At 42.3% G+C, this 26689-nt stretch overlaps 1 protein-coding gene across 1 annotated transcript in view; it reads left to right on the forward strand.

The window, feature by feature from the left end:
- Positions 1–26689, forward strand: part of MFSD14B (major facilitator superfamily domain containing 14B) — a gene marked incomplete at both ends in the record, with an annotated part of 50450 nt that overhangs the window by 13367 nt on the left and 10394 nt on the right. The window contains 6 exons of the mRNA XM_080708601.1: positions 3856–3918; positions 8966–9093; positions 14342–14456; positions 17758–17976; positions 21504–21617; positions 25748–25819. Coding sequence (XP_080564727.1) covers positions 3856–3918; positions 8966–9093; positions 14342–14456; positions 17758–17976; positions 21504–21617; positions 25748–25819 — 711 coding nt within the window. The remainder of the gene's footprint in view (positions 1–3855; positions 3919–8965; positions 9094–14341; positions 14457–17757; positions 17977–21503; positions 21618–25747; positions 25820–26689) is intronic.

The following is a 26689-nucleotide window of genomic DNA, read 5'->3' on the forward strand; positions in this document are numbered from 1 at the left end:
GCCCCCCCCCCCGGTTCCATCCACAGTACCACACAAAAAAAAACTGCTGTAAACATTTATGAGCAGTTTTTTGTGTAGACAAAAGTTTTTAGCTCCTTTGAGTAAATACCAAGTACACAGTTACTGAATCATATGATGGTAGTATGTTTAGTTTCTTAGGAAACCAACAAACTGCCTTCCATACCGGCTGTGCCATTGTGTATTTGCACTGACAAGGCATGCGTTTCCGTGCTGCACCTCTGCATTGGCATTTGGCAGTGTCGCTGTTCTGGACTTTGGCCACTGCAATATGTGTGCAGGATTTTGGTTTCAGTGTGCATTTTCTGGTGGCATGTGATATACTGCATCTTTTCTTAGGCTTATTTGCCATCTTTTATCTTTTGTAAGGAACCTCTTAAAATCTTTGACTCGCTGGGCATGGCGGCACACACTGCGCTTGGGAGGCTGAAACAGGAGGATCACACTGGTTCGAAGCCAGTGTCAGCTACTCTGAGGCTCTCAGCAACTTAGACCCTGTTTCCAAATAAAATATAAAAAATAGGTCTGGGAGTATAGCCCTAAGGTAGAAAAGTTCCTGAGTTCCACCCGCAGTACCACCAAAAAAGAAAGAAAGAAAAAAAAATCTGCCTCATTTTTTAAATCATGTTGTTGCATTAATAATTCTTTATAAAATTAATTAACACTTTGTTATCTGATATGTGTGTGTGTGTGTGTGTGTGTGTGTGTGTGTGTGTGTGTATATATATATATTCGTGGGGGGTTGGTCTGGGGATGGAAGTCAGGGGAATTCGACCTCTGAGCTATACCCCTTGCCCTGCTTTTTATTCTTTTATTTTGAGACAGGGTCTCACTAAATTGCAGAGGGCCTCACAAAGTAGGTGAGGCTGTCCGCGAACCTTGATCCAGTCTCAGCCTCCCAAATGCTGGGATTACAAGCATGTGCCACCACGCCCAGCTGAATCAGACTTTTTTTTTTTACAGATAATTTTATTTTATTTTTATTTATTTATTTTTTTTGGTGGTACTGGGGGTGGAACCCAGAGGCTTTCTACCTCCGGGGTATACTCCCAGACCTTTTTTATATTTTATTTGGAAACAGGGTCTCAGTAAGTTGCTGAAAGCCTCACTAAGTAGCTGAGGCTGGCTTCGAACCCGTGCGATCCTCCTGTCTCAGCCTCCCAAGCGCGGGGATTACAAGCGTGCGCCACCACGCCCGGCTTTGAATCAGACATTTTTTTTTGCAAATTTGTTTTATCTCAGTTTGTGGCTTTTCTTTATATTCTTTTTAAAGTGTCTTTTAGAGCTGGGCATGGTGGCACACTTGGGAGGCTGAGACAGGAGGATCGCACAGGTTTGAAGCCAGCCTCAGATACTTAGGCTCTCAGCAACTTACTGAGACCCTGTTTCCAAATAAATTATATATTAAAAAAAAAAAGGTCTGGGAATATAGCCCGGAGGTAGAAAGCCTCTGGGTTCCACCCCCAGTATCACAAAATAAAATAAAGTGTCTTTTTTTTTCCTGTGTGTGGTGCTGGTAGGGACATCCTACCTCTGAGCTACATCTCCAGCCCTTAATTTTTATCTGGAAACTAGGTCTTGTTAAGTTCCCAGTGCCTTGCTAAGTTACTGAGGCTGGCTTAGAAATGGCAATCCTCCTATCTCAGCCTCCCAAGTACTGGGATGGCAGGTGTGTACCACCATGCCCAGCTCAGTGTTTTTACAGAACATACGCTTTTTTATTTTTTGGTACTAGGGATGGAACCCGGGTGCATTCTGCCTCCAAGCTACACCCCTAGCCCTATTTTTTAGTCTTTTTGGTTTTTGAAACAGGGTCTCACTGAGTTGCAAAGGGCTTTGCTAAGTAGCCGAGGTTGTCCGGGAACCGCGGTCCTCCTGTGTCCACCTCCTGAATGCTGGTGTGTTCCACCACACCCGACAGAACATACGCTTTTATTTTTTATATTTATTTATTTATTTTTGCAGTATGGGGATGGAACCCAGGGGCATTCTACCTCCACACTACACCCCCTGCCCTACTTTTTATTCTTTGTGTTGAAACTGTCTCACTGAGTTCCAAAGGGCCTAATTAGTAGCTGAGACTGTCCTCGAACTGCTGTCATCCATCTCAGCCTCCCAAACGCTGGGATTACAAGCGTGCACCACCACACCTGGCTTTATTCTTTCTCTTTTAAGACAGGGTCTCACTGAATTGCAAAGGGCTTCACTAAGTAGCTGAGGCTGTCTGCAAACCGCGATCCTTCCATCTCAGACTCCCGAATGCTGGGATTACAACCGTGTGCCACCATACCTGCCTACACTTAATTTTAATGAAATCCATTTTATTACTATTTTATCTGTTTTATTTCACGGATTATGCTTTGGATATTATATTTTTTAAAAGTCATTATCAAATCGAGCATAGTGCACATAGTCTACAATTTTGGCTTCTCAGGAGGGATTTCAGGTGGGAGGATTATAGCCTCCTTGAGAGGGTAAGAAAGGAGAACTGCAAATTTGAGGCCAGCCTGGGCAACTTAGCAAGACCTAATCTCGAAATAAAACTTGAAAAAAGGGTTGGGAATATAGTTTAGTATTAGAGCACGAGGCCCTAGGTTCATTCCCTAGTACCACATTTTTTTTAACAAAAGGAATTCCAGCCAGGCATGGTGGCACACACTTGTAATCCCCGCACTTGGGAGGCTGAGACAGGAGGATCGCACAGGTTTGAAGCCAGCCTCAGCTACTTAGTGAGGCTCTTAGCAACTCAGTGAGACCCTGTTTCCAAATAAAGTATAAAATAGGTCTGGGAGAGTATAGCCTATAAGTAGAAAAGCCCCTGGGTTCCACCCCCATTACCACAAAAAAAAAAAATTTCCAAACACCTCATTTTAAAGTTTGAGGAATTCCAACATTTGAAGTTTGGGAGATATATTTCTGTGTGGCTGGGGGCAGATGGTTGTTTTGTTTTATGTTTGTTTTTTGCTGGTAGTGTCCTTTTTCCTTTTGTATAATGATTTTTTTAAATTTTTTATTGGTGCATTATACTCATACATCATCTTGGGGTAAAAAACTTGTATGTACATACATGTACACATCACCGATTTAACCCCTACCCAATTCCCATCCCATTCCCTCCCCGTCCCTCCTTCCCTTGCTTGGCTGATTATTTTTTATTACATGCTGGTTGTTATATTTGGAAAAAATAGATGTATGGTCAATTTGAAGACTACTTAATGTCCTCTTTAAAAATGACTTTATCTGGGTGTGATGGCACACGCCCAGCTAAATCCTAGCATTCTGGAGGCTGAGACCGGAGGATCGTCGTTCGCAGACAGCCTCAGCTACTTAGTGAGGGTCTTTACAACTCAGTGAGATCCTGTTTCAGAATAAAGAATTAAAAAAAGAGGACTGGGGGTGAGGCTCGGAGGTAGAATGCCTCTGGGTCCAATCCCCAGTACAGAAAAAAAAAAAAAAGTTTCTATTTGGCATCCAGAGGTATGGAAACACTGTAAAGCAAATTTAAGACTTGTAGTTCTCTGGGCTTTGGTATCATGATGTCATGAAACTGGGTCTCCACCTGAATTTGTATAACTTAGTGGCCAAGAATAGCCAAGAACATGTTCATTTTTGGTACAAATATTTTGTGAGAAAAGCAGCTTTTAAGTGGTGGGCTTACCTTTTTGAAATTTTGCCTTAGATATCTGCCTTTCTATACCATTACCTTTTCATGCCTTTATGATTTTTATATCATTAATATTTTATAATTTTTCACTACTTATGTAGCCTACCATTGGCAGTGGCAGAAAATGTTCTTTTTAATTTGCAACTGACCGTTTCGATGTTTGCTTTTCATAGGTTCTACATGAAACATTTCCTCAACACACATTCCTCATGAATGGTCTCATTCAAGGTGTAAAGGTAGGAACAATTTTTGTGTGGTTCATAAATAACCAAAACTAGGAATACTTAGTATTTTAGCACTGGAGGTTTCAGTGAGGGAAATAATTACTTTTTGTTTTGGAGAATAAATTATTTAGTTGGGTTACCAAAGTGAGAATAAAATATAACACAAATACATAAATCATAAGGATGGCTTACTGTTTAAAATAGTGTGAATACTTTATAGGTCTTACTTTGTTTTTATAGGTCTCACTTTTGTTTTATGGACACAGCAGCTCATAAGGGTTCATTTTCGTGTGTGTGTGCTTTTGTTTATGGTACCAGGAATTAAACCCAGGGTTGTTCTCTCTCTCCGAGCAACCCTCCAGCCCTGTTTTATTTTTTATTTTGAAATAGGATCTTGCTAAGTTGCTGATTCTGGCCTCCAAGCTGTGATCTTCCTATCTCAGCCAACCTCCTAAGTACTAGGATTAAAGGTGTGTGCACACCGGGCGTGGTGGCGCACACTTGTAATCCCCTGGAAACAGGAGGATCGCTGGCTTAAAAGACCCCGTTTCCAAACAAAAGTATAAAATAGGTCTGTGAGTGTAGCCTGGAGGTAGAAGGGCTTCCAGGAACCCCAGTACCACAAAAAAATAAAAAATAAAGGTGTATGCACCATGCCCAGTAAGGCTTTAATTTTTATGTGTACCTTTAACTTTGCTGCCTGTCAACATTGTCATCTTAGATAAGAGAATGAGGAAAAAAGAAGCATCAGAATTCAGCCTCGTATTTCATCTTTTGATCAGCTCATGCACAAGCTGTGACAGATCTGAGTTCTCAGCAACTTGAATTCACCTTAATTCATTATTTCAATTTTAATATATGTGTAAATAAGGTGGAATTAATACCGCTTCAGATTGCTTCAGCTTTTCATAAAAGAAAAGATTGAGTTAGATGCATTGATACTTGGAAGTTTGGTAGTCAAAACAACCATCATCAAAATTAAAAGACAAGTAAAAAGATGTTATTTGTAATGTATACAACAAAAAGAGGAAAGTGCTGTCAGAGAAAAGCCATAAGAGGATGACTGATACCTGGCAGGGCCAAGGTAATGAGAGCTGGCAGGTTATAAAAAGAAACTAAAGCCAGGTGTGGAGAGGCTGAGACAGGAGGATAGTGAAGGTTCGAAGCCAGCCTCAGCTGACTTAAGAGACCCTGTTTCCAAATAAAATATAAAATAGGGCTGGGAGTGTAGCCCAGAGGTAGAGGGCCCCTGGGTTCTATCCCCAGTACCACCCAAAAAAAAAAAAAAAGAAAGAAAGAAAAAGAAATTAAAGCCGGGCATGATGGCTCATGCTTGTACTCCCAACACTTGGGAGGCTGAGACAGGAGGATCTCAGTTCGCAGACAGCCTCAGGTACTTGGGCCCTTTGCTACTCAGTGAGACCCTGTTTCAAATTAAGAATAAAAAATAGGGCTGGGGTATAGCTTGGAGGTAGAATGCCCCTGGGTTCTATCCCCAGTACTGCAAAAAACAAAAAAACTTTAAATTGATAAGAACGAATTTATTCATTGTGTGGAAGGAAAGGTCCCTGCCCAGTGCTGATTAGAGCACATCCCCTTTTTATTTTATTGATTGATTGATTGATTGATTGATTGCATGTCTGGAGGTGGAATCCAGGGGCATTTGACTACAAGCTACACCCCCTACCCTATTCTTTATTTTGAAACCAGGTCTCACTGAGTTGCAAAGGGCCTCACTAAGTATCTGAGGCTGTTCATGAACCGCGATCCTCTGGTCTCAGCCCCCTGAATGCTGGGATTACAAGCGTGCGCCACCACGCCCGGCTCACATGGCCTTTTTAAAATGCAATATTTTAAGAGCTGTAAACATACTCGTACAGGGCTGCAACATAGCTCAGTGGTAGAGCACTTGCCTAGCAGCTTGCATAGCACACATGCCTACCTGGGTTTGTTCCCCCCAGCACTACAGAGAGAGAAAGCAGGAGAGGGAGAATATACATATTTTAACAAAGTAATTCCATTTCTAGGAAGTTGTTGTAGGCAAATAGAATAGTTGAGAGGCTCAGTCAGGTAAAGGAGTTTTTAGTTGTAACTGTAAACATGGAAGCAGCAGTGACCTACTCATGCAATCCCAGCTACTTAGGAGGCTGAAATAGGATTGCACGTTCAAGGCCAGCTGAGAATTTGGTGAGACCCTGTCTCAAAAGAAAACAAAAATTGCTGAGGATGCAGCTCAGGGGTAGAGAATCTCAGCATGCCCCCCCCCCCCGAAAAAACATTAACAGCTTAAGAAAAACATGGAAAAAATTAAAACACCATGAAATGTAAAGCATAAACACATTTTGATACAGCCATATGTATGCCATTATAGTTATGCTATTCATTTTTTGGTACTGGGAATTGAACCAAGAGGCATTCTACCTCCAAGCTAAACCCCAGCCCTATATTTTACTTTTTTGTTTTGAAACAGATTGCTAAAAGTCTAAGAAAGTTGCTGAGGCTAGTCTCAAGCCTATAGTCTTGTCTCATTCTCCTAAATCCTGGGATTACAGGTGTTTGCCACCATGCCTGGCTTCGTTCTTTTTTATTTTCATATATATGTGTGTCATATATATACACACACACACACACACACACATACATACATACATATCTGTAGAAAAATTATTAGAAAGGAATTTAGCCAGGCGTGGTGCATGCTTGTAATCCCAGCATTTGGGAGGCTGAGACTGGAGGATCGCTGTTTGCGGACAGCCTCAGCTATTTAGTGAGGCCCTCTGTAACTCAGTGAGACCCTGTTTCGAAATAAAGAATAAAAAATAGGGCAGGGGTTGTAGTTCGGAAGTTGAATGCCCCTGGGTTCCATCCCTGGACCTGCAAAATATAAAAAAAGGAATCTCCAGAAATTTCTTTGTGTTAGCCTTTTGAATCTTATCAGCCCACTGCCTCTGGCCTCCCAAGTCCCTGGTGAGAAGTGTGCTGAGCACCTTCTACAGTCTTTGTCTCTTAATTGATTCTCTCTTGCTTCTTTCAAGATTCTTTTATACTTGTCTTTGAAAGGTTTGATTATAATGAGTATCAGGATGGGTCTCTGAGTTAATTTCAGAATTCATTGAACTGCTTGGATGTTTATATTCATGTCTTCAGTCAAAATTTGGAAGTTCTCAGGCATCATTTGTTCATTTGTTCTCTCTGTTCCCTTCTTGTCACCTTCCTGTACTCCCACCTGCATATTTTACTTGGCTTGATGGTATTTCATGTATCCCTAAGCCTTCTCTCCTCTTCTTTTCTCTCTATAGTGGGGAATTAAACTTGCAGGAGTGTTCTACTCCTTAGCCATCCTTGAAAAGCTGGTCTTTCCCAAGCACTGCTGCATGCACCAAGGGTACGGAGATGAAAAGGACCTCCAACCCTTCAACGCTAATCTCTCCTTTAACCCAGTAGAGAAGGTGAACAAGTAACGAGCATTTGTGATGGAGGGCGGGCATGAGAATAGAAAAGATGTGTACCGGATGGGGAAGTCTGTTTACTCTGCTCCTCCCCGTGGTCCCGCAGGTTTGTTCTTCAGCTGAGAGACTAGGGAGGGGAGGAGTTGCCTCTGGCTCCTCCTAGTCAGAGAGAATGACCAGGAGTTTATTGGTCCAAGTGCGGGAAGGGGAGCAGGCGTAGCTGAGGCCTGTGCAAAGGAGCATGGCATGTTCAGAAAGCTGCGAATACTGCATGTAGCCAAAGCATAGGGTGCATGCCAGAGGCCAGATTTTGGTGAGACCTATTTGTGTGTTTTACAAAGGGCTTTTAAAAACATTATTAAGAAAATTGAGATACATGAAAGTAAAGCGAATATAATGAATGCCCACGTACTTACCACTCCTGTTATTATTTCTCAACATTTTTCTACTCCTCATCTAAAACTGACCCCTCTGCCCCCTTATCTGTAGTATTGATATGAACGTGGCCAGTGGCTGGTAGATCATGGGTACGCAGTAGAGGAGATGTGTTTCTTTTCTTTTGTGTGTATTAATCTGTCTCAGCCTCACCTTTGCTTAGCCTCAGCTCTATTGTTGAAGTTGGGTTGTTTCTCTCTTCCTAAATTCACCATGCAGGGAGAACCTTTGCTTTGACAAAGAATCTTCTTTTCTCCTGGACATTGAATGTGTGTACACTCATCCTTTTTATCCCTGAAATCAGCCCTGTGAGGCATGTGATATGTATTCATGTGAGTGCCTCCACTGCATCAGCTAATACAGAGCCATGTACAGAAGTGATGTGTCATGTGTATTTATTAAGATGAATTTTTAGCTTCTTCCCGTATGCTTGGTGTGTGTTCATCTAGGGCCCCCAACTATGGGTATATAAATTCACATCATATGTCTTTACAAAATTTTTTTTTGGCAAACTATTATTTCTTCTTTCTTTTTTAATAGATGTTTAATTTTTTGTTAAAAACTTTTCCTTTTTTTCTATTGTTTTTGTGGTACTGGGGATTGAACCTAGGGGCTATGTCCAAGCTTACACCTCAAGCCCTATTGTATTATTATTTTGAAACAGGATCTCAATAGGTTGATGAGAGTTTTACCATGTTGCTGAGGCTGTCCTTGAACCTGTGATCCTCCTGTCTCAGTCTCCCAAGTACTGGCATTACAGGCATATGCCACCACACCCAGCTTGTTAGAATTTTATTAAAAATAGCCGTTTATAGCTGGGCGTGGTGGCGCACGCTTGTAATCCCCGCGCTTGGGACGCGGAGACAGGCAGATCGCGAAGGTTCGAAGCCAGCCTCTCTGGTTTAATAGACCCTGTTTCCAAATAAATATAAAATAGGTCTGGGAGTGTAGCCCGGAGGTAGAAGGGTTTCTGGGAACCCCAATACCACACACACACACACACACACACACACACACACACACACACACACACAAATAGCTGTTTATATTTAGTGCTTTGGATTATTCTGTTTGGGGGCCAATAAAATTAATTGAAGCTAATGCATCTAGAAAATAAGAATTACAAGTAATTGGAGGAGCACATTCCAAATCTAACCCTTGCTTTGTTTCTTCAGGGCCTGCTCTCGTTTTTGAGCGCCCCGCTCATCGGCGCTCTTTCCGATGTGTGGGGGAGGAAGCCGTTTCTCCTGGGCACTGTCTTCTTCACCTGCTTTCCTATCCCATTGATGCGGATCAGCCCGTGGTGAGTGACTCAGCCCTTCACGCTTTTAATTACCAGTCTGCTTTGAGTCACATTGATCTCTAATCCAAAAGCCGAAAATCTACAATTTTTTTGAGCACTGACAATTGTCAGAAGTAAATTTTATGGCATCATAAAAAAGATGTGTTTGGAAGTAGCTTGGCGAGGCGATTTTTACTTTGTGCAAAAAGGGATCCTGCCCCCAATATAGTCAGGTGTGTGAGAATAACATGGAGGGAACTTGCTGGGCATTTTGTTTTCAGCGGGGGCTTCTGTACTGTGCTCCTGTTGAGAACACAGCCTCAATCTTTATGCCCTTGGCTGAAGGGGATGCCAGGAGAAGGGTTGGCACTCACAATTTCCAGGAAATGCTATCTTTACAAAAATACAAGCACATATAATGTTACACAATGGCAGTTTTACAAAATGGAAAACTATTCCTTTGATAGAAAAAATCTAATTATATTCTCACAACATGACAGCTCTGATGGTTAATGTACTTAATCTTTGTTTCAGCCAAAGTCATTTAAGATATTGCATAAATTACCTGCACACTATTGTATAAAGCATATATGAAACATTAATTTTCTGTTTAGACTTGGGTACTACCCCCAAGAATCTCATTGTATAAATGCAAATATTTAAAAAGAAAAAAAAAATCTGAAACACTCTGGTCCTAAGTATTTTAGAGATACTCAACTGGTACTTTTATACAGAGCATTCTACAACCATCTCAAGACATTCGTACCTGTGCTTTTATTTGAGCTCTTTGGTAATACCAAAGGCCAGTTCGAGCAGTTGCTGTCTATGCCCATGGGTGAGGAAGACATTAGAGTCAAGTGGGAGGCAACTTTTATTTAAATAATGTCTGGGGGGGGGTACTGGGGTTCCTGGAAGCCCTTCTACCTCTGGGCTACATTCCCAGACCTATTTTTATACTTTTTAAATTTGGAAACAGGGTCTCTTACGCTATTGTGGCTGGCTTCGAACCTGCGCGATCCTTCTGTCTCCGCCTTCCAAGTGCGGGGATTACATTCGTGCACCACCACACCAGCGTTAAATGATGTCTTTGGGCATGGTGGCACACACTTGTAATCCCCTTGTAAACCTCGTGCCTAAGAGGCTGAGACAGGAGGGTCACACAGGTTTGAAGCCAACTTCAGCTACTGAGTGAGGTTCTCAGCAACTGAGTGAGACCCTGTTTCCAAATAAAAGTATAAAAGATAGGTCTGGGAGTATAGCCCGGAGGTAGAAAAGCCCCTGGATTCCACCCCCAGTACCAGTACCACCAAATAAAAAAAAAGCGGGGTGTGGTGACGCACACTTGTAATCCCAGCATTCGGGAGGCTGAGACTAGAGGATCATGGTTTGTGGCCAGCCTCAGCTACTTAGTGAGGCCCTCTGCAACTTAGTGAGACTTGGAGGTTGAATGCCCCTGGGTTTCATCCCAGACCTAATTTTAAAAAAATAAAGATGTCTTTATAGGAAGTTGTTTTGCTGTGATGTCAGTTATAGAAGCTTGGTCCAATGGTGGGCTAACACTCCCTTTGCCTCACCACTGTAGTTTACTTAGCATTGCAAATCTATTGGGTTTTTTTTTTTTTTTTTTTTTTTTGGTCATATCATTGCTTTGGGGCACGAACATGAACATAGTTTGTGTTTTAATAGATAGCAGTCTTTGTGTGTAGTATAGGAGGACTGATAGCCTATTCTGTTTCATAATATACATTAATTTTTTTTTGTGTGTGTGTGTGGTACTGGGGTTCCTGGATACCCTTCTACCTCCAGGCTACACTCCCAGACCTATTTTTATACTTTTTTTAAATTTGGAAACAGGGTCTCTTAAGCCAGCACGGCTGGCTTCGAACCTGCGCGATCCTCCTGTCTCTGCCTCCCAAGCGCTGGGATTACAAGCATGTGCCGCCACGCCCGGCCTATAAATTTAAATTTTAGTTTCCTTTTTCCCCCTTGAATGTGATAAATTTGGAGAGAGTATTTAGCATGTATTCAAAGTCCATTTATTAGCCGGGCGAGGTGGTGCACGCACGCTTGTAATCCCCGCACTTGGGAGGTAGAAACAGGAGGATCGCACGGGTTCAAAGCCAGCCTCAGCTACTTAATGAGGCTCTCAGCAACTTAGTGAGACCCTGTTTCCAAATAAAGTATAAAATAGGTCTGGGAGTATAGCCCAGAGGTAGAAAGCCTCTGGGTTCTACCCCCAGTACCACCAAAGTCTGTTTATTTACCATAGAGGGACTGTCAGTTGTAAATGAACATTGTGTCTGAGTATGAATAGTATACCTAAATATGGAAGCCTTGTTCTGGGGGATTTTGTTTGCTGTTTAGAAAGGGTTAGGAATCAACCAGGGCCACCTTACGAATGCTAGGTGAGCGAGCACTCTACCATTAAACTATATCCTCAGCTTTCTTTTGGTGTTTTTTGTTTTGTTTTTTGTTTTGTTTTTGTGGTACTGGGGGTAGAACCCAGGGGCATTCTACCTCTGAGCTACACCTCCAGCCCTATTTACTTTTTATTTTGAAACAGGATCTCACTAAGTTGCAGAGGGCCTCACTAAATAGCTGAGGCTGGCCTCAAACCCACAATCATCCTGTCTGTGGATTACAAGTGTGTACCACTCGCCTGGCTGGTTTTGGTACTTTTTTTTTTTTTCTTTTTTTTTTTTTTGTGGTACTGGGGTTCCTGGAAACCCTTCTACCTCCGGGCTACACTCCCAGACCCATTTTTAAGTTACTTTCATATTTTTTATTTGGAAACAGGGTCTCTTAGGCCAGTGAGGCTGGCTTTGAACCTGCTCCATCCTCTTGTCTCTGCCTCCCAAGGGTGAGGATTACCAGGCTGCGCCACCACGCCCGGCTTGTTTAGGTTCTTAACAGTATTTATAGGTCTCTTACCTCCCTCCCTTTTTCTTTTCTTTTTTTGCTCATGTGAAAATATTTTCATTTGCTTGTCTGTAGGAATTTCATGTGCACTTTTGGCACATTTTAAAATTTGTTGGGTGTCCGTGATCATTTTATTTTCTACCAGGCAATGAATTTTATAAAATACTTCTTGGGTATTGAATTTTTATGTCCAAGTACATATCATGCTTTTCCAATTAGGGCTTTTTATCATGTCTTTTTGATAGTTTAAAGTCCTTTAATCTGTATATTTGTTGATTAATTGTATTCTTTTTGTCCTTTACAGAATAGGTTCTTGTAATTGCTTGATTTTCTGGGTATATTAATGTCATCTGTAGTTTTACCTTTTTATCTTTTTTTTATGATGATATTGAGCCCAGGGGCAATTTACCTCTACCTCTGAACTATACCCCCAGCCCTATTAAATATTTTTATTTATTTTTATCTATTTAAAATTATTTTTGTTTTTGTTTTTTTCTTTTTCTTTTTTGTTTTGTGGTACTGGGGATGAAACCCAGGTGCATTCTACATCCAAGCTACACCCCAGCCTTGTTTTTTATTCTTTCATTTTCAAACAGGGTCTCAGTGAGTTACAAAGGACCTCACTAAGTAGCTGAGGCTATCCACGAACCCAGACTCTCCTGTCTCAGCCTCCCAAATGCTGGGATTACAAGCGACTGGCTTTTCCTCTTTTTTTCTTTTTCTTTTTTTCTTTTTTTGGTGGGGCATATTACCTCTGAGCTACATCCCCAGCCAGATTTTATTTTTTATTTTGAAACAGGGTCTCACTAAGCTGTGGAGGTCCTTACTAAGTTGCTGAGGCTGGTCGAGAACCCAGATCGTCCTGTCTCAGCCTCCCAAGTACTGGAATTACAAGCATGCACCACCACGCTCAGCACACCGATTTATTTTTATTTTTTTATTTTGAAACAGGGTCTCACTAAGTTGTCAAACTTAACTGACCTTGCTGTAAGTTGTTGAGGCTGGCCTTGAACCTGGGACCCTCCCTTCTAGGCCTCCCAAGTACTGGGATTACAGACTGGCACCATGCCTGCCTCCCGTCAGTTTTTGCACTGCTCACTGATTTTATTACATTTACTGAGTAGTGCAGAGGAACACGATCATTGTGGGCTTATGGGAGGGTCACAATGTTTCATCATTAGGCCTCAGAGTAGTTTTATGTTGAAAATTACTCATTTCTGTTTTATCCAGAGATTTTTTAAATATTTATTTGTGTGTGTGTGTGTGTGTGTGTGGTACTGGGGGTGGAACCCAGGGGCTTTTTTTACATCCGGGCTATACTCCAGACCTATTTTATACTTTATTTGTAAACAGGGTCTAAGTTGCTGAGAGCCTCACTAAGTAGCTGAGGCTGGCTTCAAACCTGTGCGATCCTCCTGCCTCAGCCTCCCAACTGCAGGGATTACAAGCGTGCGCCACCATGTTCGACGGAGACTTTCTTTTTTACAATCAAGATTGGATATAAAACAAGACGGTGGCTTTTTAACATGTATGGAAATTTTTTCTCTTTTAAGAGCTATTAATTTTTTAAATTATATATTAGATTTTCTAATACTGAAACATCGCTACATCCTGAAATAACCCCCAGTTTTTCTTAAGATTGTTCGTGTGTGTGTGTGTGTGTGTGTGTGTGTGTGTGTGTGTGTGTGTGTGTTACTAGAGATTAAACCCAGGGGCATTCTACCTCTGAGTTATATTCCAGTCTTTTTTTTTCTAACTAGAGAGCGAACCCAGGAACATTTTGCCCCAGCCACCACACTGGTCTAACCCAAAGCTCTTTGAAGCTTTTATTCTTTTGGCTACTTTGGAAACTTGCTATATTTAAGACTATAACTTTCGTTTAATTACCTTATTCTTCCCCTTTTTTTGTCTTTCCTTCTATTTTCTCATATTTTAGACCATATGTACCCCTTTGAGCAATGAAAAAAATACTGTGGCTTTTCCTCCTTTCTCTTGATTTTGATTTTTTGTCTTTTTTTTTTTTTTACCTAAAGCTAAGCAATTTGAAGCTTTTATTTTGTTGGCTTCCTTTGAAACTAACTATACCCAACATTATCACTTTTATTCAATCTCTTCGTTCCTTTTTTCTCTTGTTTTTTTTTTTTTTCAGCTTTTAGATTGTAAGTACCCCTTTGAGCAATGACAAAATTGTGTTTTTATTCCTCTCCATCTAGATTTTAAATTTTGCTGTCGTTAATGTACATACATGTGTATTTACTTAGTTTATAAACTTCACCGAATCATTCTGGCCTCATTATGAAATGTATATGTACGGTTTCTCTCCCAGGTAATTAAGATAATCTTCTTTCAGGTGGTATTTTGCGATGATTTCCGTGTCTGGAGTCTTCTCGGTCACGTTCTCGGTGATATTTGCCTATGTAGCTGACATCACTCAGGAGCATGAGCGAAGCACCGCTTATGGATGGGTAAGAGTCGACTCTCTGCTACAGGGAATGGTACTCAGCACCTCGAGGTATTCTGCCTCTGAGCCTATTTTTTCTTTTTCATGAAACAGTCTCACTAAGTTGCTGAGAGCCTCAATAAGGTTCTGAGGCTGACCTCAAACCTGTGATCCTCATAGCTCAGCCTCCCAAGTGCTGGTATTACAAGCATGCACCCCTGTGTCTGGCTCATTTATCCTGTCATCATGGTGAAATTTTTATTTGATTTTTGTTCCATGCTTTCAGCAGGAAAACCATTTCCAAAGCTGTTGTGCTGAGCAGTAGTGCTTTCAAGATTTCTGAGAGTCACCAGAAGCGACCAGGCCTTAATTATCCTGTCGCTCTTGCTCAGCTCCTCATTGTAGAGTGACAGTTCAAGTTAACGCCTGTTCTTGGGCACAGAGAGAAGACTCATTAAAGAACAGAATATAAGATATATAAACCTTTACTGAAACTCCTCTAGTAAACTTAGATAGCGGTAATTCTTTTAGGGCCACAGTAGTGAATAGTCCTATTAATAAGTACATTAGAGATGGGTGGGGTGGTGCATACCTGAAGTCCCAGAGTTTGGGAGTCTGAGACAGAAGGTCACAGGCTCTAGGCAGCCTCGGAAACTAGTGAGACTCTCATCAACCTAGCGAGACCGTATTTCAAAAAGAAAGTAAATTAAAAAAATGATAGGGGCAACTTGGAGGTAGAATTCAATCCACAGTAACACACACACACACACACACACACACACACACACACACACACACACACACACTTGTAGGTTAGCTGTATGTAGTGGCATATGCCTTGTAATCTCTCTACTTGGGAGGCTACTACAGGACGATTTCAGGTTCTAGATAGCCTCAGCAACTTGAGAGGCTCATAGCAACTTAGGAAGACCCTGTTTCCAAGTAAAACTTAGAGATGAGGGTGTAGCTCAGAGGTAATATGTCCCTCTGTGCAGTCTCCAGCATCTATCTATCTATCTATCTATCTCTATCTCTCTCTCTCTCTCTCTCTCTCTCTCTCTCTCTCTCACACACACACACACACACACACACACACACACACACATCAGTAAGAGATATTTTGTGTTGAAGTCATAAAGGGAGTTAAAAAGAAGAAAAAGAAAACTCTAGGTCACTAAACTTAAAGACAGCATTTTACAGAGTTCGCGGCCTCAGTGCATCTGAGAGGGCACAGCAGTCCTCCTTGGCACCTCAGGTCCCTATGCCAGTGAGCCCACAGCGCCCGCACGGGGGACGGTGCTGCTCTCGGAGCTGTTGGTTCGCCGTTGCCCTTTATAAACTTGATCTTCTCAAATAAGGTAGGAAAGCCTGAAGAATAGAAGTGTTGTCATTTCTTTCTTCTGGTACATAGCACATATATGTAAATAGATGAAGAGTTCTCTGTTGTGTCTATTAAGATCTATTCTATGTTTAAACAAGATTTTCTTACTCAACCTATTTATAATTTGGAGACTGAAGAGGCTCAGTGCAGCCTCTGATTATAGGAGCCATGTTCAAGCTTCTCTCTTCTATCTACCTCTCTCTTCTCTTCCCTTCCCTTTCTCTCTCTCTCTCTCTCTCCTTTTTTTGTGGTGCGGAGGATTGAACCTAGGGACATTCTACCTCTTAATTTATAGGATGAAGCAGGGTCCCACTAGGTTGCTGAAGGCCTCACTAAATTGCTGGGGCTGGCTTGGAATCTGTGATCTTCTGGTCTTAATCTCCCAAGTACTGGGATTACACCACCACCCACCCGTCCCCAGGATTCTGACAAAAAGGAAAGTTCCAACCTCTCTCTCAGCAAATCTTTTCTTTTTTTTTTTTTTTTTTTTTTTTTGTCCTTTCTTTTTCTAAGAATATCAGGTGGTTCCCCTTTCCCCCATGCTAATAGTGCAGTGTTTTGGAAAACGAATCAGGCACCATCCCTGAGAAATTGTTGGTTTTATCACCTACTCTGTAGTGATTTTTTCCTGTACCTTTCTCTGTGCATCCCCATTCCCCAGTTAAAGACCAGTGTGAATGCTTCATTTCTGGGGCAGGTTTTTAGTTTTAATTTCCTTTTCTCTCTCCCCCTCTTTCTTCCTTCCTTTCCTTTCTTTCTTTCTTTCTTTCTTTCTTTCTTTCTTTCTTTCTTTCTTTCTTTCTTTCTTAGATTGATTCCCAGGGGCATTCTACTTCTGACTTACATACCCAGTCTTATTTTATTTTTGTGGTACAGGGGATAGAACCCAGGGACATTCTACCTCTGAGCTATACCCCGGCCTTTTTTAATTTTTATTTTGAAACAGGGTTTCACAAAGTTACTGAGAAGTTGCCTAGGCTGGCTTTGAACCTGTTATCTGCCTGTTTCAACTTCCCAAACACTAGGATTATAGGTGTGCATCACCACTCCCAGGTTCTATTTCAGTTTTTATTTGGAGACAGGGTCTTCTTCCTAAGTTTCTGATAGTCATACGAAGTTGCTAAGGCTGGCCTTGAACCTGTAATCCATTTGTCTCGGCCTTGCAAGTTCTGGGATTACAAACATGTACCATCATACCCAGCTTCAGTTTTCTTTTTTCTTGTTTTTCATTTCCTTTTTCTTGTACTGGGGATTAAATCCAGGGTCCTTCTATATCTGAGCTATATCCTCAGCCCTATTTTCTTTTGAAAGAGGGACCCATTAGGTTGCTGAGGTCTTTCTTGAACCTGTGATCCTCCTTTCTCAGTCTCCCGAGTACAGGGATTGTAGGCTTGAGCACCAGTTTTAATTTCTAATGCTATTTCTTTTTTCTTTTTTTTTCTTTTTTTTGCGGGTCTGGGGATGGAACCCAGAGGCATTTGACCTCTGAGCTACATCCCCTGCCCTATTTTTTATTCTTTATTTTGAAACAGGGTCTCACTAAGTTGCAGGGAGCCTCAGTAAGTAGCTGAGGCTGTCGGTGAACCGTGATCCTCCAGTCTCAGTCTCCCGAATGTTGGGATTAGAAGCGTGCGCCACCACGCCCAGCATCTAATGCTATTTTTTTTACTCCCATAGCTCTCCAGGAAATCTCCAGTTAGTTAGAGTTTGTGAATAAATTCTAAATCTGGAATGTGTCACCACGCCTGGCTTTTCTTCCATTCTTAAAATTTTAAACATTCTTTTTTCTGTTCAAAGCCAGGCATGTGAGACTGAAGGTGTGTACGTTTAAGGCCCTTGGTGGAGAGTGAGTTTGTGCTTTCCTGTGCGTGTGCACATCCACCCTGAGTAAGAGGATGCATTCCCACAAATGTGGACCTCAGATTGACAGTGTGCTTTCCTGCAGGTCTCAGCCACCTTTGCAGCTAGTTTGGTGAGCAGCCCAGCCATTGGAGCGTACCTCTCTGCCAGTTACGGAGATAGTCTTGTTGTGCTGGTGGCCACAGTGGTGGCTCTTTTGGACATCTGCTTCATCTTGGTAGCTGTTCCAGAATCTCTGCCAGAGAAAATGAGACCTATTTCCTGGGGAGCCCAGATTTCCTGGAAACAAGCAGACCCATTTGCGGTAAATGAAAACATAAAGATACTATGTTTATAAATACATAAAGCAAGCAAATAAAAAATAGACACGCAGCTTCAAGAATCAGAGCAAATGTTGATTCATTCTCTCTCCAATAAATATAGGAAACTGTGTGTGTGGTGGTGGTGGTATTGAGGACTGAATCCCCCACAGGAATTCTTTCTCTGACCTATGCCTCCAACCCTATTTTAGTTTTATTTTGAAACAGGGACTCACTAAGTTGCAGAGGGCCTCGCTAGGTTGCTGAGACTGGCTTCAAACCTGGGATCCTTCTGTCTCGGCCTTCTGAGTACCGGATTATTAAAAGCATGCACAGCATCACACCTTAATTACAACTAAGGTACTCAGCCCAAGAAAAATCGACACCTAAGCCAATTATAAGGGAAGAGAATAAATGTCCATTTAATTCCTGATGACAATTTACAAAGAAAATTTTTCTTTTTTTTTTCCTCCCCGGTACTGGTGTTGGAACCCAGGGGCATTCTACCTCCAAGCGACATTCCCAACCCTATTTTTTTTTTTTTTTTTTTTTTTTTTTTTTGGTGGTACTGGGGTTCCTGGAAGCCCTTCTACCTCCGGGCTACACTCCCAGACCTATTTTTACATTTTCATTTGGAAACAGGGTCTCCTAAGCCAGCGCGCGCGGCTGGCTTCGAACCTGCGCGATCCTCCTGTCTCTGCCTCCCAAGCGCGGGGATTACAAGCGTGCGCCACCACGCCCGGCATCCCAACCCTATTTTTTAATTCTTTATTTTGAAACAGGGTCTCACTGACTTGTAAAGGGCCGCACTTAGTAGCTGAGGCTGTCTGCGAACTGTGATCCTCCTGTCTCTGCCTCTCAAACTCTGGGATTAAAAGCGTGTGCCACCACGCCCGGCGGTTGTTTTTTTTTATTTTAAAACAGAGTCTGGAGGGCCGGGTGTGGTGGCACATGCTTATAATCCCCGCATTCGGGAGGTTGAGACAGGAGGATCGCAGTTTGCAGCCAGCCTCAGTTACTTAGCGAGGCCCTCTGCAATGTAGTGAGACCCTGCTTCAAAATAAGAATAAAATATAGGGCACAGGGTATAGCTCGGAGGTAGAATGCCCTGGGTTCCATCCCCAGACCTGCAAAAAAAAAAGCAGTCTGGAGCCAGCCATGGTGGTGCATAATTGTAATCCCAGCATTCAGGAGGCTAAAAGAAGGATCACATTTTGCTGGCAGCCTCAGCTACTTAGTGAGGCACTTTGCAACTCAGTGAGACGCTATTTCAAAATAAAGAATACAAAATAGGGCTGGGGGTCTAGCTTGAATGTAGAATGCCCCTGGGTTCCATCCCCAGTACAATTTTAAGAGAGAGAGAGAGAGAGAGAGAGAGAGAGAGAGAGAGAGAGAAAGAGAGAAAGAAAGGACAGAGGACAGAGACAGACTGTCTACTTGCTGAGACTGGCCCCAAATCCCTGACCCTCCTGTCTCAGTCTTTCAGGTTGTGGGATTACAAGCTGCACAACTATGCCTTGCTTGAAACTGTTCTCAAAAGAACTGTGTGTGAGGATAAAATTGAACCAGAAACTTGATATTTTATTTTTGTTGCCCAGTTTTACCTTTTAGGACACACACATAATAAGAAAAGTAACTCATTAGAAACTCTTTCCTAGCCCCTCCTTCCCACACACACCAGTGTCAGACCAGGAAAAAGATGCTTGGAGATAAAAGCAAAAGTGGGCCGTCAGGCCGCTCACTCTCTCATCCCACGGTGACCATGTGATTTCTGTGTGATACAGTCACACAAGAAACTTCTCTGTGGAGCGGCACCCTGTGGCTGGCTTTTGGGACGTCTGTGAGCGTTACTTAGCACGTCAGTGAACTTGTCTAGTGTCCGGTGGGCATCAGGGTCCCAGGATGCATTAGCTGTTCTTGCTATTGCATAAAGATTATAGGATGGGGACCCAGAAGCTCGGCAGCACTCTCCACTCCTTCAGCAGCAATGCGCTTTTTGGTTCTGTTTGGTAATCCTATGTAAATAAGAAGGATTCTTCCACAAGGTAATAATGTTTAAAAAATTTCTTTCTGAGCCAGCACATACTTACTTGTCTACCAGGTTTACAGGCAGATTAAAGACCAACATTTTGAAGAATAGGGTAAATTTATGTGTAGTATAAAACCCTATACTAAATATGACTTTAAAGAAATTCTGTTATCAGTCCAGAGAGAAAAATGATTTTCTTAAAGGCTTTATATAAATACTGGTGGTAGTGCATACCTGTAATCCCAGTACTTTTGAAGCTGAGACAGGAGGATCACAGATTCATGGCTAGCCTCAGCAACTTACTAAGGCCCGCAGAAAGAGACTACCTTTCAAAATTAAAAAAAAAAAATTTAAAAGTCGGGCGTGGTGACACACGCTTGTAATCCCAGCATTTGGGAGGCTGAAACCTGGAGGATCACGGTTCGCAGACAGCCTCAGCAACTTAGTGAGGCCCTCTGCAACTCAGTGAGACCCGGTTTCAAAATAAAGAATAAAAAATAGGGCAGGGGGTGTAGCTCGGAGGTCAAATGTCCCTGGGTTCCATTCCCAAACCCGCAAAAAAAAAAAAAAAAAAAAAAAAAAAAATTAGGAAAGCAGGTATAGCTTAGAAGTAGAATGCAACTGGGTTCAATTTTCAGTCCTATCAAAAATATATGTGGTAGTGCACGCTTGTAATCCCAGCACTTGGGAGGCTGAGGCAGGAGGATCGCACCAGTTTGAAGCCAGCCTCAGCAACTTAGGTTCTCAGCAATTTAGTGAGACCCTGTTTCCAAATAAAGTATAAAATAGGTCTGAGAGTATAGTCTGGAAGTAGAGAGCCCCTGGGTTCCACCCCCAGAATCACACACACAAAAAAATAAAGAACAATATTTTTTTCAGGGTCAGTTTATAGGATGTTTATGGTCTATAATGAATTAACCAGAGTTATTAGTGAAGACAAGCAAATTTTTTTTTAAGACATTTAATTTTTCAAACTTAAGCTTTAGAGCCGGGTGTGGTGGCACACGCTTGTAATCCCCGCATTTGGGAGGCTGAGACAGGAGGATCACACAATTCAAAGCCAGCCTCAGCTACTTAGTGAGGCTTTCAGCAACTTAGTGAGACCCTGTTCCAAATAGAATATAAAAAAGGTCTGGGAGTATAGCCCAGAGGTAGAAAGCCTCTGGGTTTCACCCCCAGTACCACCAAATAATAATAATAATAATAATAATAATAATAATAATAATAAATAATAATAAATAAAACTTAAGCTTTAATATAGCCAGATCTAGTGCCACACACCTGTAAACCCAGTACTTGGGAGACTGAGACTAGAAGATCATGGGTTCGAAACCAGCCTCAGCAACCTAGCAAAACTCTCAGCAGCCTAATGAGACCCTGTTTGTTTCTTTCTTTTTACTCTTCATCTTAATAGATCAAAAACATGGTAGCAGGTAATCCTAGGTCGTTGGTGACATTTGTGTCTGTTGACTGCTTATGTGTTTGCTTTCTGCTCTTTTGCAGTCACTGAAGAAGGTTGGAAAAGACTCCACTGTTTTACTGATCTGCGTCACCGTGTTTCTTTCATACCTTCCTGAAGCTGGGCAGTATTCAAGTTTTTTTCTCTATCTCAGGCAGGTGAGTAATGGGTGTCTATTAGCCTGTGAATGTGAGAAATACCAAAAATTGGAACCTGTCTAAACATAATATGGAGAAACCAACATGTGAACTTGTATTCAGTTATAGATGTCATGGTGGTTCATGCTTACAGTACCAGCTACTTGGCTGAGGCAGGAGGATCACTTGGGATTATTAGTTGGAGACCAGTCTGGGCAACACTTTAAGGCCCTTTCTCCAAAAGTAATAATAAGCGGCCAGGTATAGTGGCCCATGCTTGTAATCCCAGTCCTTGGGAGTCTGAGACAGGATCACAGGTTCGCGGCCAGCCTCAGCTACTTAGGCCCTCCACAACTTAGTGAGATCCTGTTTCAAAATAAAAGAATTTTAAAAAATAGGTCTGGGGGTATAGCTCGGATGTAGAATTCCCCTGGGTTCAATCCCCAGTACTACAAAAAAAATGTAATAATAAAACATAGTGAGGTAGCTACAGTGTAAGATTTATATAGAGAGGATTAGCAGAAATACACTTTACTATAATTAAAACTTTTTTTAAGAGCAGTTTTGGATTCACAAACTGAGGAAAGTGCACACCTTTTCTCCTTCAGCCCCTACTCCCACAGGTCTTTAGCCTCCTCTCTCCTCAAGATCTCAGCACCAGTCCACTTGTTACAAATGCAGCTGTATTGACACATTATTATCACTCAGAATCACAACGGACATCCTAGTTGTTCTTGGTGGCTTACATTCTGTGGGTGTAGATGCCTGCATGATGGCTGCATCCTCATGGTAGTGTCTCCTCTGCCCTGGAGAGGCCCGTTTGTCCTCTCGGCATCCCCAGCGCCCTGGCCTCTGTACTGTCTCCCCAGTGTTGCCTTCCCCAGAACGTTGTGGAGTTGGACTTACCGGCTGCTGTTCTGACACTTAAGGCTGATCCATGTCTTTTCTTGGCTTGATGATTCATTGTTTCAGAGTCCATTTTAGCTTTTTTTATTTTTTTTGTTGCATGAGGATTGAACCCAGAGACATTCTACCCCCCCCCCCCCCCGGCCTGATTTCTTATTCTTTATTTTGAAACAGGGTCTCACTAAGTTGTGGAGGGTCTGTCAGGTTGCTGAGACCGGTCGTGAGCCTGCCAATCCTCCTGTCTCAGCCTGTCAAGCACTGGGATTACAAGCGTGTGCCACCACGCCTCGCTAATTTCCGCATTTGTACGGATGCCTGCGGTCAGAGCATCACATACTGTATGATCCATTGTCTGCAGTGCCCAGTTGACAGATCCACGGACAGGCAGGCTGTTAGGCTGGGAAGAGAGCTCCTTCCCGGTAGGTGCCGTGCTTCCCTGAGGAGTGGTCAAATCTTCTAAACTTGATTTTGCTGATGGTTGCCCAAATCTCTATGTATGCTAAAACCTTTGAATTGGTAAAGTGTCTGCTGTTTAAATTGTTTCCATGAGGCTATTAAAAATATTACTTACAAATACAGACTGAGAATCCCGAAATCTACATTTTAGGGCTCCATTTTTCTTTAGCTGTGTGTAACTAGATAGTAATAAAATATTGTTAATGTCAGCAGCACTAGATTGGAAGTCATCGTTTCCAACCCAGGCACTTTATTACCTAGTTTTTGTTTGTTTGTTTTTGGGAAACGTGGGTGTTACTAGGTGTTTGAGAGTTGCTGAGTCTGTCCTTGACCTTAAAATCCTCCTGTCTCAACCTCCCAACTATTGGGACTGCAGGTGTGCACTACCACATCTGACTACCTAATTGTATGTCTGGGAGTAACATGCTCATTTATAAAACAGAGAAAAATATACGAAATAATTTTAAGGTACTTTTCATGAATTTTACAGGATTTTAATAGAGGGGAAAATATTTACATTTTTAAAACTTGACTTTTTTTTGTATGTAGTATTGAACTTAGGAGCATTCTACCTTTGAGCTATCAGCCCAACCCTATTTTATTTTTATTTTGAAACGGGGTCTCACTAGCTTGAGTCTCAATGTTTGCTGAAGCTGTCCTCAAACCTACGATCCCTCTCTTTCAGCCTAAAGTATTGGAATTACAAGCCTATACCACCACCCCTGGCTAAAACTTGATGTTTAAAGCTTAAAAATTGTAGACTTTTCAGAGCTACTGTTAAGGTCAGAGGCTTAGAAGCCACCTTTGGCTGCTTGCTTATTAGAAGCCGCAGGAAGCACACCTGCCTCCAGGCCATAGCCCACACTCTGATGTGGGAGTCTCAAGTGATCTCCGTCCTTGTGTTGCTCCCCGCCTGGTCTCAGTCTGCATCCATAGTCGACAGGCCCAGGCTTCTCCGGGGATCGCATTCTGTGTTCACAAGCACCAAAACTTGAACATCTTCTTCCGTATTCTCTATTGCATATTTGTCCATTTGGGGGTGGGGATGAAGGGGAGTATGAAGCAGAAGGTATGATATCAGAACAGTGTTTCACAGTTCATTTCATTTTTTTGCTGTACTGGGGATGGAACCCAGAGGTATTTTACCTCTGCGCTAAACCACCAGCCCTATTTTTTATTCTTTATTTATTTTTTAAGGTTTTAAGTTTATTTATTTATTTATTTATTTATTTATTTATTTATTTATTTATTTATTTATTTATTTTTGTGGTACTGGGGTTCCTGGAAGCCCTTCTACCTCCGGGCTACACTCCCAGACCTATTTTTACATATTTTATTTGGAAACAGGGTCTTTTAAGCCAGCACGATCCTCCTGTCTCTGCCTCCCAAGCGCGGGGATTACAAGCATGCGCCACCACGCCCGGCCTCAGCCCTCTTTTTAATTCTTTATTTTGAAACAGGGTCTCACTGGGGTGCAAAGGGCCTCACTAAGTAGCTGAGGCTATCCTCAAATCGTGATCCTCCTGTCTCAGCCTCCCATTTGCTGGGATTACAGGCATTCACCACCTGGCTTTATATTTCACAATTTAAATTGTACCTACTTTTTTTTCACTTTGCGGTACTGTGGATGGAACCCAGGGCATTTTACCTCCAAGCCACACCCCCAACCCTATTTTTTATTTTTTATTTTGAATCATGGTTTCGCTGAGTTGCAGAGGGCCTCACTAATTGAGGCTGTCTGAGAACTATGATCCTCCTGTTTCAGCCTTCCAAATGCTAGAATTACAAGTATGCGCCAACATGCCTGGCTTCCCAATCCTTTTTAAATTTTTATTTTGAAACAAGGTCTAGCTAAAATGCTGAGGCTGTCCTCAAACCTATGATCTTCTTGTCTTTCAAGTACTGGGATTACAGGCATGTGCAACCATACACAGCTTTTTTTTTTTTTTTTTTTTTTGGTCCTGGGATTGAACCCAGAGCCATTCTACATCCAAGTTTTACCCCAAGCCTGGTTTTATTTCTAATTTAGAAACAGGGTCTCACTAAGTTGCTGCAGAGGGCCTTGCTAAATTTAGAGGCTGCTGCCGGGCATGGTGGCGCACGCTTGTAATCCCCGCGCTTGGGAGGCAAAGACAGGAGGATCGCGCAGGTTCGAAGCCAGCCGCGCGCTGGCTTGGGAGACCCTGTTTCCAAATATAAAATGTAAAAATAGGTCTGGGAGTGTAGCCCGGAGGTAGAAGAGCTTCCAGGAACCCCAGTACCACCAAAAAATAAATAAATAAATAAATAAATAAATAAATAAATAAATAAATTTAGAGGCTGCTTTCAACTTGAGAATCCCCTATGTTGACCTTTAAAGTACTGGAATTAAAAGTGTGTGCACCGCCACCCCTGGCTCTTAATTTTTTTTTTTTTTTTTTTTTTTGCGGGTTTTAGGATGGAACCCAGGGGCATTTGACCTCTGAGCTACACCCCCTGCCCTATTTTTTGTTCTTTATTTTGAAACAGGGTCTCACTGAATTGCGAAGGGCCTCACTAGGCTGAGGCTGGCCATGAACCAAGATCCTTCTGTTTCAGCCACCCCGAATGCTGGGATTATAAGCATGTGCCACCACGGCTAGCATTATGGTGATTTCTTTTGTCAGGCTTAAATATAAATTCCTGGTAAAGCGGGTTCAGCATTCAGCACTGCTCTCATTTACCACTGGTTTTCTGAACTTTCCTCAACTATTTTACCCTGTCGTTTTAAGAGACTAACATCTCTCTGTTGTCTTCCCACATTCCCATAGGTCATAGGTTTTGGATCCGTTAAAATTGCAGCATTCATAGCTATGGTAGGAATTCTGTCTATTGTGGCTCAGGTGAGTGTCATTTCATCTTTACTTTAAAGTTTTTTTATTTAATTTTATCCTGATAACCACAGATTCCCAAGAAACCACATATCCAAGTCCAGAGAGATTCTGAACTGCTGCCTCAGCCTGAGCCCCTGCGCTGGCGTGTCCTGTCCAGTTAGAGCACAGCCTCAAGTCCAAGAAGCTGTGACATGTCCCACACGCCGCTCCTTTTTAATAGAATATTGAGGTCAGGATTTAGGGGGGATTTTGTACAGCTTTCAATAGAAAATTTGTTGTAACCTTTGCCGGTTCTTCTGTTTACTTTTAAAACAATGAAAATTGTAAGTAATTATAATCCCTTAGCCAAAAATTAACCAAGAAAGTGTTGCCGAGTTGTTAGTGATGAGAAGTAGAAATGAATAGCAGTTTGTAGCTCCAGCACTTGGAGACCTGAGACAGAAGGGATGCTGATGCAGAGCCAGCCTCAGCACCTCAGTGAGGCCGCAGAAACCTAGAACAGAAGGGATGCTGATGCAGAGCCAGCCTCAGCACCTCAGTGAGGCCGCAGAAACCTAGAACAGAAGGGATGCTGATGCAGAGCCAGCCTCAGCACCTCAGTGAGGCCGCAGAAACCTAGAACAGAAGGGATGCTGATGCAGAGCCAGCCTCAGCACCTCAGTGAGGCCGCAGAAACCTAGAGACTGCCGCAAAATAAAATAAAGCTGGGTTTGGTGGTGCATGTCTGTGGTCCTCGTACTTGGAAGGCTGAGGCAGGCGGAGCATAGGTTTGAGGACAGCCTAGCAATAGACTCTCATCGATCTAGTGAAACTCTGTTTCTTTTCTTTTTTCTTTTTTCCAGGTCTAGGGATAAAACCCAGGGGCATTTGACCTCCGAG

Source organism: Muscardinus avellanarius (assembly GCF_963383645.1).
Source record: "Muscardinus avellanarius genome assembly, chromosome: 13".
Classification (NCBI taxonomy): Eukaryota; Metazoa; Chordata; class Mammalia; order Rodentia; family Gliridae; genus Muscardinus; species Muscardinus avellanarius.